Source organism: Denticeps clupeoides, chromosome 9 (genome assembly GCF_900700375.1).
Source record: "Denticeps clupeoides chromosome 9, fDenClu1.1, whole genome shotgun sequence".
NCBI classification, from domain to species: Eukaryota; Metazoa; Chordata; class Actinopteri; order Clupeiformes; family Denticipitidae; genus Denticeps; species Denticeps clupeoides.
Window position 1 is genome coordinate 22,688,391 of NC_041715.1, and position 12,248 is coordinate 22,700,638.

Sequence of the window (12,248 nt, forward strand, 5' to 3'; positions counted from 1 at the left end):
TTAAAATATTGCATACCTGTACAAAAGCATGTCAGAATATGACGTCACATGTCGCTTCTTTCTGCCCCTCTCTCTCTCTCTCTCTCTCTCTCTCTCTCTCTGACCTGAACCGGGCCTCCAACCCACTAACCCAGGGGCCCGGCCGGGGGGTGATCAAAGTTTTATAACCCACATCACTTTTTACAATAACCATAAATTGATCAAACAAAAATACAGAAACATATTTCACAGAACACACTTCAACATTCTACAATGAATGAAACACCCGGATTGTCATTATACTTCCCTCCCCAGAATACAGGTAACCAAAATAAGTCTTTAGAAAATTAGAAAATAAAAGACACAAAGCGCACATTTAAAGAAATATACTTATAAATGCAACCATATTACTCCGGCACACTTGCAGCATTGCGTTTTTAGAGCAGGTCTCTACTTGTGTGTTCTCTTCATAGTTTTGCAAAAGTAGAAAGTAGTAAAATGTAGAATTCAAATGATTCCAGTGTAGGTTGGAAAAAACATGGCAAATTTTTTGCACTAAAAAAAACAATTAAACTTCTGTGCTCTGATTGTATTTGGATTGAAATGGTTTAATATTTCAATACATTAGTTCTATTTGCTGCATTATAAAAGGTACTGTAGTAAAGTAATATCTGCAGAAAAGAACGTTAATCACTGTTATTTTGTATTTTTATCTGGTCTTTTATACAGATCATCATTGTTAACGCATTTGTTGGTTTGTTGTGTGTTTCAATAAAATAAATGAAAAGTGCTGCATTGTTGTATGGTCATTGACAAAATTGGGATTTAATTGGGATTTTCTTATCCCAAATATTTAAATTTGTATTTTAATAAGACTCGGACTTTAAGTGTATTTGACTTATTATATTAAGTTCTGACTATTGTACTTTGCAGTCACCTCCAATTTTCGTTTCTATTGTTGATTACTTAAAACATTTAAATGTATGTAAGAAAGGTTTTTAATTCTGACCATTGTACATTTAAGTTGACCAAACTTGAAGAACTTTTTTCTACTGTCAATAACTGAAACCATTTGAGGCAATCACTCACTTTATCCGGGTCTACAGTGTGGTAGCTTTAGCAGAAGTTCAAAAATAGCATCTCTCTGGAAACGATGGTTTAAATATATAAAGTATCAGATTGTTCCAGTTCTCCCTCACTAGACCTGTAATTACGATGTGTAGGAGAAAGCCAAACGCCCTACAAATCATCCAAGACATTACAACCGGATTACAAGTAATGCAGGAGTGCAAGAGAGGCCCCATTACGAAGGGCCGGATGTGCACAACCATGCGTGAAGTCAACAAGATTCTGCCAATCAATCAGTCTGGACCTGTGGTACTATGTCCCCTCAAATCTCTGGTCCACAAGGATGGACATCCATGTAAATATCACACGCCAAAAAAGCAGGTAATCAAGAGTGTTTTCAGTTGTTGACAGTAAGTCTGGTTTCCATGACACCATTCTTCATGGTCTCACATATAATGTAACGTAGTATAATATAATAAATTACATGTGTGCATTCAGTAGCATGGACTGCAGAGGTTACTGTTCAGTGATATTACAGAAAATGACACAAAGATATAAGCTGTATTTCTTATTCGTATATTGAAAAGTAGAATAAAAACAATTTTTGTCATTGTAATCACAAGTTTCTAGTTTCAATTTCTGACCCATTTTGGGTTTCATTCAACCCAGCAGCGTAGTCATTTTTAAGTAATAGTTGGGTTAAAAATCACAACCCAGTTAAACTTGTTGGGTCAAAATAACCCAGCGTTGGGTTGGTCCCTTTTTTACCCAGCGCTGGGTTACCAAAAGAACCCAAATTGGGTTGTTGGGGTGTAGACAGCGCAAAAGAATAAAAACATTTATTTCTTATATAGCCCAAAATCACATACAGTACGTCTCAATGGGCTTTGACAGGCCCTACAGTTGACACCCCCCACACTTGACCCTCCTGCACACAAGGAAAAACTCCACACAAAAAAAACTCTAGTAGAGAGAAAAAAAAGGAAAGGAAGAAACCTTGGGAAGGAGTGATACAGAGAGAGACCCCCTTCCAGGGTAGAGTGAGCCTGCAAATGGTGTCAGTGCAGGGTTGGGGATGATATAATAATAAGTCCTACAGTTGTAGGGTTGGAGAAGTCCAGAATGTAGTCAGTGTCATGGTCTAGATTACGTGTCCATAATGATGCTACTGGTCCACTTGAAGATCCCTGAAGCTGTAGTTGTAACGGTGGTGGTGGCTGTGGTGACCCTCTGGTTTGTTTCATGGTATGTCCTCGTTTAGCAGTTGTCAGGAACCAGGATGTATCTGCTTGTCTCTTCACTGGGGTCTGCCAGTAGTCTGGGTGCTTGATTCCGTGTCTCGGAGAAAAACAAACAGAAGCAGCGGCAGACGGTTGCACTGTACGACCGATACTGAAATATGTGGTTATAGTGGTATATTGGTGCTACAGTGGCCCGGTACCCTAACTAGGACAGCCTAACAACTAGGGACTTTATAATTGACACTGCGTCGAAGTGAAATGAGTGTCTTGGACTTTAACAAAAAGCCAGAGAAAACAGATAGGTTTTGAGATTGTATTTAAACACTGAGACTGTGTCTGAGTCCCGGACACTGACAGGCAAGCTGTTCCACAACTGCGGAGCTCTATAGGAGAAGGATCTGCTCCCAGCTGTGACCCCGCACCCATTGATCGAAGGGGGCGTGGCAGTTCGTAAAGAACCAAAAGTTCACTCAGGTACTGTGGGGCGAGACCATTTAGAGGTTTATAGGTTAAAAGTAGGATTTTGTAGTCAACCCTAAATTTGATGGGTAACCAGTGCAGTGATTGTAAGACTGGGGTGATGTGGTCAAATTTCCTGGTTTTAGTTAGAACTCTGGCTGCAGCATTCAGTACTAGCTGGAGTTTACTCATGCACCTACTAGAGCATCCAGACAGTAATGCATTGCAGTAATCTAACCGTGATGTAATAAATGCATGGACCAACTTTTCTGCATCGTGCATTGAAATGATATTTCTTATTTTCGCAATTTTCATGAAAAAAGCGCCACATTATGTGTGCCACCATGGTGGTAGTAGCCTAGCGGGTAACACACTCGCCTATGAACCAGAAGCCCTAGGTTCAAACCCCACTTACTACCATTGTGTCCCTGAGCAAGACACTTAACCCTAAGTGTCTCCGGGGGGGGACTGTCCCTGTAACTACTGACTGTAAGTCACTCTGGATAAGGGCGTCTAATAAATTCTGTAAATGTAAATGTGTGCTTTTTTTCCACGCTGTAACATGTTTGGTCTGTGTCGTGGAGGAAACTGGTGAAGCTTACAGAGAAGTGACGCCTGGTCAGAGCTCCCCTTTCACACTGTGTTTCACCAGGGGTGATGGATAAAAGCAGAGGACACATTTTGTTGTGTCACCATGTGCTGTGCTGTGTATCACAATGACACTTCTTATCTCTGCATCCCTGCCACATCAACACCATCTGAGCGTCTATTTTCTGCAGCTGGCAACATGGCCTCATAGAGCGAGCCTGAGCCAGGAGCATGTGGACATGCTCACATTTTGCATTGCAATGAAAAGTGTCTGAACAAAGGGAGCGAGATAGAGTAAGTGTGTGTGTGTGTGTGTGTGTGTGTGTGTGTGTGCCAGAAGGGCCATCTCAGCAGAATGAATTGCTCTGAACCCAGACTGGTTTGGACCTAGGAGGTTGTTCTGAGACAGATGGAGTGATGGCTGATGGCGCCCGGGTAGCAGTGTGTGGGGACAGTGCTTTGCTCAGTGGCACCTTGGGATTCGGATTGTGGAGAGGATTGGATCCAGTGGACAGGTAGCTGGGCTGCCTATAGATATGATCTGGATGATTTCATCTGATGTAATTGTTGAAAATTGTTCTTCAGATGGTAGAGTGGGGGTTCTATTGGTGGAGGTTTTGAGTGGGCTGAAGCCCACAACACTTGTGGGTTTTGCTCTGTATTAAGCCGTTTTAGCAGAGAAAGTGAAAGTGAAGCGATTGTCATTGTGATACACTGCAGCACAGCACATGGAGCACACAACAAAATGTGTCCTCTGCTTTTAACCCATCACTCTTAGTGAGCAGTGGGCAGCCTTCTGATTACGGGGCCACTTCCTTAACCGGATCAGTAGGTGACAACATAAAAAGAATGTCATGTTGAAATGAATCATGTAATCGATTAATCATATAAACAGATCATGGCAGAAGGAGAGACTACTCCACCTAGGAAGCGCTGGAAGTCTCCTGTGTGGGAATATCCAAAGGACCACAGAGCTTGCAGAAAAAACAAGGGGGTACCCCAGCGGGGATTCTACAGATAAAGCTGCCACAATTCACCACGTTTTGTAAAACACGCGTCTCTACAATAAAACGGCATAAAAGGCGGCGTTAATGCTGCCAGGAAAAGAAAGCCATGTAGTGTTGTAGGCTTATGTTTTCTTCTCTGGCAGTCTCATAAAAAGAGTTTGTTTGCATAGATCCTAAAATGGTAACTCCCATAAAGCGTGATCATTTTATTAAGTAGGGTCAGCAGACTTTTTCTCCAACAAACCATGCAGAGGGTGTTCAGCAGTAGTGGCAATATTCTTATATAAAGTCCCTGACAAAAGTCTTATCTATTTTGTAGAAACACCTGCTATTAACCTGACTTTTAATTAATTAGTGTTCATAGCTCATATGAAAAGCTAAAACCTACCAAATGATGTTTAATGCATTGAAATGAATATTTGATCATTTAATCAAAACAGAAAGGTCAAATTTTATTAGTGACAGGTGACACTCATATGACAAGGTGACAACACCTTGTCTTTGCAAAAATGGACTTGAAGGGCTTTAGCGAGCTTTGAATATTAGAACACTTTTTGACAGTTTCGTTTTGCACTGAAACATTATTACAAAAGATGTTGGGAATAAAATGAGCCATTTTTTTTTATTAAAAATATATTTCAGCGGCACTTGAGGTCAAACCTTTGTCAGGGACTGTAGTGTGGTTGATTTATATATGTTAATACAGTTATGAAATCAATAACCATAAAATAACCGAGATCATCGTGACTATTCATACCCCCAGAATTTCTAATCGATGCAACCCTAGATGGGACATGACCAGATGTTATGTACTTTTTAATGATGGATGTGACGAAGGGGAGAAGGGCATGAGCAAGAGTAGAGAGTAAAATAATTTGTGTACTTTGTGGGGTCCAGGAGGACTGTAGACAACACAATAATGATCTGTAGATTTATGGAGGACTGAATTGAAACAGCATAGAATTCAAATGATGAAAAGTTGAGGTGCAAGTGAAATAAGGATGTGAAACACCAAACTGTAGACAGCACAATCCTCACTGCTGGCTGCGCAAAAAATGGTATGTGAGCATTTGAATTACATTACAGTTCAATTGTCTGTAGGGGACGAACCTCAATTCACCTCAGTTATTCAACAGTAATTACTTGATTTAGCACCTAAAGGTAACTGCCATTTCTTCACATAATGAATGGAAGAGAAAAGGCAAGAAAGACATACATTGTAATAGTTAAATATTTCATGTCACTTTTGTTTGCTTAAAATGATGACTTATTTAAATGCGTTATTTTGCACCCACATTCATTTTTACTGAATGCATTTTTGTTGTAGTACAGGCATAACACACACTCTCACATTCCAACCACATCTTCTAGCTTGTCAGCCTGTAAAACCAGGGGCTCCCGCCACACCCCATACACGCACCAAGCATGGCTCCATCATCGTGCTGTACAAATTCCTCTTCTGCTGCAGTCTTTCTGGACAGTTCCAGAGGAGAAGTTCCACACAGCTCAGCCACCGCTGGTGAATCTGTGTGGGGCGCGACTCCCACATTTCCCAGCAGCCTTGGTCAGACATTGTAGTCAGGGGCCTTTCCCTGTGGCTGGCGCAGTCGGATCTGAAGTGTGGTGAAGGCTCCCACCATCACATGGAACAGGATCTGCCATACATTGCGCAGTTCATAAAGGTACATGTTACACAGGCAGATGAGGGCAAAGGTCAGGAAGGACTTGATGTTCCTCCACACCGAGAAATAGGCGAGGAGACAGCACTACGGACAAAAAGGAAAGAGACCTTCAAATCACCTTCTCACAACTGCACACCTCAGTTGGCCACTTAATAAAGGTGTTAAGATTCTCAATGGCAGCCTTGGAATATCATGTCCGGCTCCACTGGGGAAGCATCCACACGGTCACGTGTCTCATGTACAGTTTCAGTATGGAACATTACAAACACGAGTAGTACTACACAAGCAATTACATTATTATAACAAAGCTATGTAAGGAGGGTTGAAATATACAGTGCCTGACATGGATTTTTGTACCAAGGCCAATACAAAGCATAGCATAGTTCTGAAGGGGATGGAAAAAGTTAAGGAAGTAAAAGCCACGGATATTTTGGCCATTTGGTCGACAGCTTTATTGTTTCATTCAGTTTGTTTAATCGATTCGAATCAGGTGTCCACAATATACAATCTTTCATCCAACGTATATCTCATCGTGATGGGGGATTTATGTACGTATGCACCATTTATACATGAGCTTGGTTGTTCAGTATGTTGGATCAGTATATTGAAACACTGCAGCACAGCACATGGTGACAACAAAATGTGTCCTCTGTATTTAACCATCAAGCTTAGTAAGCAGTGGGCAGCTATGAATGGCCGGGAAGCAGTGTGTGGGGATGAGACGTTGCTCATACGCACAACCTTCCCATTACGGGTCAGTTTCCTTACCCATTCGGCCAGCCACTGCTCCATTTATGTAGTCAGCTGACCGCATTCTTTGGGGATATAATATTGCTGAACCGAGACCTGACCAGCGGCAGTGAGGTCAGGTCAGGCTGGAGGTGGGAATGATTACTGAATCACTACATCAGTTCCGACAGAACACTATGTGCACAACTGACACATTTTGCCTTCAATGGAACAAAGATTCAACATCAGCACAAAATTAAGGGCCTCTTCTAATTTTGGAAGAGGACAAGTAATTGACTTTCTGCCTCCAATCGAGCCTCAGAAATCCCACTGTATCAGGGCAGTTTTCTTGCTGGTATGGTGGGAGTAGCCTAGTGTGTAACATACTCGCCTATGAGCCAGAAGACACAACGTCACTACCAAGACAAGTCTCCAGGGGGACTGTCCCTGTCACAAGTGATCATAAATGTGTTAAATGTGTATGTTAATTGTGCACATTAAAATCTGTCCATGAAATAATCGATTAATTAAATATTGAAGCGGTCAATATTTACCTGATAGAGGCAGGCAGCAGTGCCCAGGAAAAAAGCAATTACATAATTGAAGTCGGCATCATCATTCTGTAAACAGGGCAGAAAAAGAGTACATTGAGTGAATGGTACCATGGAGATCCATTATCATTAGATATGCCATCGAATTTAGATGTTGTGGTCAGAAGTATTATTTACACTCATAATGGGCATGAATTTGGCTCTTAATGATTTTTTAAAAAGTTGTGCACTTTCTGCAGCAGAAAGATTGTACAAAATACACCTTTAATACACAGAGTGTATTATCCTAGCTAGCATGAATAAGTTTATTAAAATAAAACTATTTAAAATCACTAATATGATTTCTGAGCAGAAGCTCAGTTGGTCTGATCTGGACGGTTGGAACAGGTTACCTCCCGTTTCTCATGCTTTTTCCACCCCTCCCCTAAAACATTATCTCCACCGACCGTCATGGCTTCCAAACGTGCGAAGCATTGCAGTTGCTCTGTGTTTGGATGTAAAATTGAGCAAAAAAAAACTCTTTTTTTTTGTTCTGTCACGCGAGACTCTGAAGAACCTGTGGGTTCATTTATTAATTTATTCTGGTTGGTGAATGTTGATAACGTCATTTCTGTGAATGTCCCCTCAACCTCTATAGGCCGCTCTCCTCCTCGTCCCACTTCTCTCCTCCTCATTAGCATGACATTTCTCTGTACAATGAAATTCGTTCTTTGCTGTCCCCATACAAATGTCGAGTTTAAGATAAAAATGTTGTTGAGGACTAAAGTGTTAAAATAAATATGAACTGTAATACAGTGACAAGGAAATTACAGCAGAAAAATTACGCTATGAGGTTGATAGAGGGGATGTGCAAAGAGCTTAATGCAAAATTACAATTGAGGAGGTTCAATTGTTAAGGAGTCCATGTGGGCGAGGAAACAGTGCAGGGCAGCAGCGATAGCATCTGATGTGGAGCAAAAAAAAATGTATGTCAGGAAACCTTTAATAAAAAGGGAACCAAGGCTAAAATAACTAGAAATCACTGGTGCCACTGGGTTAAAAAATAATAAGCTTGGTTTTGAAAAGTTTAAAGCCATCCAGGCAATCAAACAATGATTTAAAAACCTATCTTTTTATTTTAAAAGGCAAATATTTGGGGGAATAATCAACATAGCAAATGAAAGAAATGCCACATTTGATTAAAAATGAGAGTGTAAAAAGTGAAAGTGAAGTGATTGTCAATGTGAAACACTGCAGCACAGCAAACGGTGACACAATGAAATGGTTCCTCCGGATTGAACCAATCACCTTAGTGAGCAGTGGGCAGCCATGAATAGGCGCCTGGGGACCAGTGTGTGGGGACGATTCCTTGATCAAGGGGACCTCAGTGGTACCTTGGTGGTTCGGAAATAATTCATTGGCATTGCACCTGAATGCCATGAGCCCTGCACCACAACATTTACATGTTATTACCTGCAGGAGACTTTCTATGGCATGAACCCCACGCAGCAGGTTCAAACCAGCACACAGCAGACTGAGCACACATGACACCACGCCCGGCAGGGTCACCGGCTCCAGCATCTGGTGTGGAGCTGCAACACACAATGCACACAACAGGATTTAAAGAAGCCGCTTGATCACACTGTTCGTTCCAACCTGACCTGCTAAGAGGAATCCTTAATCATACCTCCGACAACAGTTCTTGAAATATCAAGATTGTGTCTCATGAACAGTTGCTGCTGAATCAGAGATGAAATATTTCATGATAGAACACTGATCTAAAACTCTTCCAGAAACCTTTTACATAAATATAAAGAAATATATAATATAAAAAATATATAATAATACCCATCAGGAGCTGATGTACAATCAGATATGAGCACTGATTTGAAGATCTACTGCAATTAATCACTAAGTGAGTAACATTGTCCAAACTGCTCTTTATATTCACTTTTGTTTACACTCACTCACCATCCGGAACCGTTTAGACAGTTTATCTAATAATTACTAGTTATAGTTGTCCTTATCAATGTATAAATCAAGCCATAAAACTAAGGAGTCTGAAGTATTCATATTGAGTAATATTATATACACACACACACACAATGTGGACATGCTGAATCCCCCCAAGGTGCATTGCAGCAGGTGAGTGCGTACCTATGCCCTTGTATTTAGACGGGGCTTGATGGGAGAAGCCATTAATGGAACCCAGGTCCTCTGGAGAGAGCTGGTAAGGTGGGCGGAGCTTGATCTCTGTCTGCATGTCAGCTAGGCTGATTTTGGTGGAGAGGGATCGAGGGCTGTTGTAACGCTGCTTGATCTTCTGAATAAAGTTGTCTGTCATGAAAACAAACCCAAGAGTTGAAAAAGTCCAGAATATTACATCTCTGACAATACTAATTAATAATATTGGAAGCAAAAGTGGATTTATTGGCAGCAAGTTTTCCCTCAAATGTATTCTGCTTCAGTCAGCATGTCACTGCTCACCAAACTCGATGAATGAGTATGGCCGCACGGCACTGCTGATGCGTGTGGTGTCATATGTGACTATGAACTCCCTCTGTAGCTCGTCCAGGAAACAGAAGGCAAGCACGTTGGGGTAGCTCTCCCTGCAGATCATCATATAGCCCACCCCAAGAGAGCTGGTGAAGCTATGTATAAAGAACACACAACGTTAATATCACACTTACAAATATATTTATATAAAAAACTAAATCATCTTCACCTACTTAATACATGCACCTATACTTAATATTGTGTCTCCTGTCTCTCTATTGTGTGGAATTGACAGAAACTATAGTGATGAACAGAGATTAAAATCTCCATTAGATTAGTCTGTGATTTCAGGACTCCCATAATTTAGTGCATTAGTTGGTGATCAATCTAGTTTCAAAACTGACCACTCCACAGAGACTGCTCATCTGGCCATTACCAGGATCTTACCAGGTGACATGGAAGGGGACCTGCTCCTCACAAGTACTCTACTGGTGTCCCTCAGTGCTCAGTACTTGGCCCGCACATTTCTAATCCCTATCGCTCATATCTACAACATTAGAGGGATTCAGGTCATCTCCATTCTCAACTACTGTAACTTACTCCTGGTCTTCCTCTAAGTGCTACCCGACCTCTCCAGCTGCTGCAGCATGACTTGTTTTCAACCTTTCCCTCCACGTTCCCTTCCAACGTTCCCTCCACTGGCTTCCTGGAGCTGCACGCATCAGATACAAAATACTGATGCTTGCCTACAAAGCCAAGGAAGGGTCACTCCCTCCCAGAGGTGGAAAAATGACAAAAAAAATGTTATCAAGTAAAATGATCTTTATTTTGCTTAAACTCTACTCAAGTAAAAGTACCCATCTAAAATTCCACGTTAGTAAAATTTACTTTTACTCAAAGTTACATTCAATTACTTGATGTAAAAAAGGATTGGTCATAGATCCAATACAGCACTAGTTGCTTTTATTCAACTTTTAGGCAGTATAATGTTCGGACCACCCAATAAAACATCTAAGTACAGTTGGCCACAAAAGTACCAAACTCTTATTCGTATGGTACAACTCAAGCATTACAATAAAAAAAAGAAAATGAAGCCAACAATTAAAGTATCCAAAACACTTCCTTATTAACAAACTGTGCTTTATTACTGACAGATGAGCACACTTGGCTGCTGATATGAGAAATGAAATAAAGTGCCCTGCCCCACAGAATACTACAGTATTAGACTGTAAAGCTCTTGTTCAGTTTGAGCAATGTAATGTCTGGAGGTGCACATACAAAAAGCATATACAGTGCTTTTTATTTTTTTATATCAGTTTTTTCCACATTTTATGTTATAGCATTATTCCAAAAAATTCCCCTCAGAATTCTACACACTACAAACCATAAGAACACCACGGTTTTGGCAAATTTATTAAAAATTAAAAAACTGAGAAAGGACATATACATAAGTATTCACAGCCTATGCCATGATGCTAAAAATGAGGCCAAATTGGCCCTGATCATCCTTGTGATGCTTCTGCAGCTTAATTGTGAAGTGAAAAGTGAAAGTGAACTGATTGTCATTGTGAAGCACAGTGAGCACAGTACATGGTGCATACAACAAAATGTGTCCTGCATTTTACTTGAGCAGTGGGCAGCCATGATAAGCACCTGGGAGCAGAGTGTGGGGCACCTTGGACGTGATTTGGACAGACACACGCCTGTATATATAAGGTCCCACAGTTCATGTCAGAGCACAAACCAAGCATGAAGTCAAATGAATTGTCCGTAGACCTCCGAGACTGGATTATTTTGATCTGGGGTAGATTACAGAAAAATTGCTGCTGCTTTGAGAGCACCATTCAAAACCACCAGGACTCTTCCTAGAGCTGACCGATCGGGGGGGGAAGGGACCAAAAACTTGGTGGAAATACGAAAGCGCTATGAATACTTTCCAGATGCACTGTATAGGCTATTTTACTTACTACCACATGCTTTCAAACTGATTCACCGTCCCCACACACTGCTCCCCGGGCACCTGTCATGGCCGCCCACTACTCACTCAGGGTGATGGGTTAAATGCAGAGGACAAATTTATCTGCTGCTGTGTATCACAAGTGACAATCACTTCACTTCACACTTTTCATTGGTTGCTGTTTTGCCCAGATGCAATACTGCAATTTTCTGCATGGCTATGGTGTCGGCCTTTTCTTTGTTATTTGATTGGCTGGTAATTTCATTCTTATGTACAAGTGGGTAGGTTCTGAGCTGTTATACTGTTAACAGGATCTACAGATCGGCTCCAAGTGAACTAAATGAAGGATTTCAATGATAGATATGTAAAGCACTTATGTAAGTCACTCTGGATAAGAAAGTTAGCTCTGACTCTGCTGCAGTCAGAGCTTACTTTAAAAATGGATAAGGGTACATACTAACCATAAACTCAAACATATATGATTAGCAAAATCTGTCATTTAAATGTGAAAA

The 12,248-nt window shown here is 41.0% G+C and overlaps 1 protein-coding gene across 2 annotated transcripts; it reads right to left on the minus strand.

Annotated features, from left to right (window-relative positions):
* Positions 1-4,945: 4,945 nt before the first annotated feature.
* Positions 4,946-10,942, minus strand: LOC114796923 (vesicle-trafficking protein SEC22a-like). Of its 2 annotated transcripts, XM_028991443.1 has the most exons (6): positions 10,380-10,942; positions 9,771-9,934; positions 9,441-9,620; positions 8,757-8,875; positions 7,308-7,373; positions 4,946-6,108 (listed from the first exon to the last, which is right to left on the minus strand). In XM_028991443.1, the coding sequence occupies exons 2-6, from the start codon at positions 9,904-9,906 to the stop codon at positions 5,908-5,910; spliced, it is 702 nt and encodes a 233-aa protein (XP_028847276.1). In that variant the 5' UTR covers positions 9,907-9,934; positions 10,380-10,942; the 3' UTR covers positions 4,946-5,907. The 2 variants fall into 2 exon arrangements, with proteins under 2 accessions (XP_028847276.1, XP_028847275.1); XM_028991442.1 differs by having other exon boundaries at positions 9,771-10,942.
* Positions 10,943-12,248: the final 1,306 nt, after the last annotated feature.

Excerpts from the sequence above, each read along its gene's own strand:
- LOC114796923 (XM_028991443.1), bottom strand. The coding sequence starts at position 9,906 with ATGATGATCTGCAGGGAGAGCTACCCCAACGTGCTTGCCTTCTGTTTC. Across the intron at positions 7,374-8,756 it reads CCATAGAAAGTCTCCTGCAG|AATGATGATGCCGACTTCAA; the intron begins GTAATAACATGT and ends CCCTGTTTACAG. Across the intron at positions 6,109-7,307 it reads CTGCTGCCTGCCTCTATCAG|TGCTGTCTCCTCGCCTATTT; the intron begins GTAAATATTGAC and ends TTTTGTCCGTAG.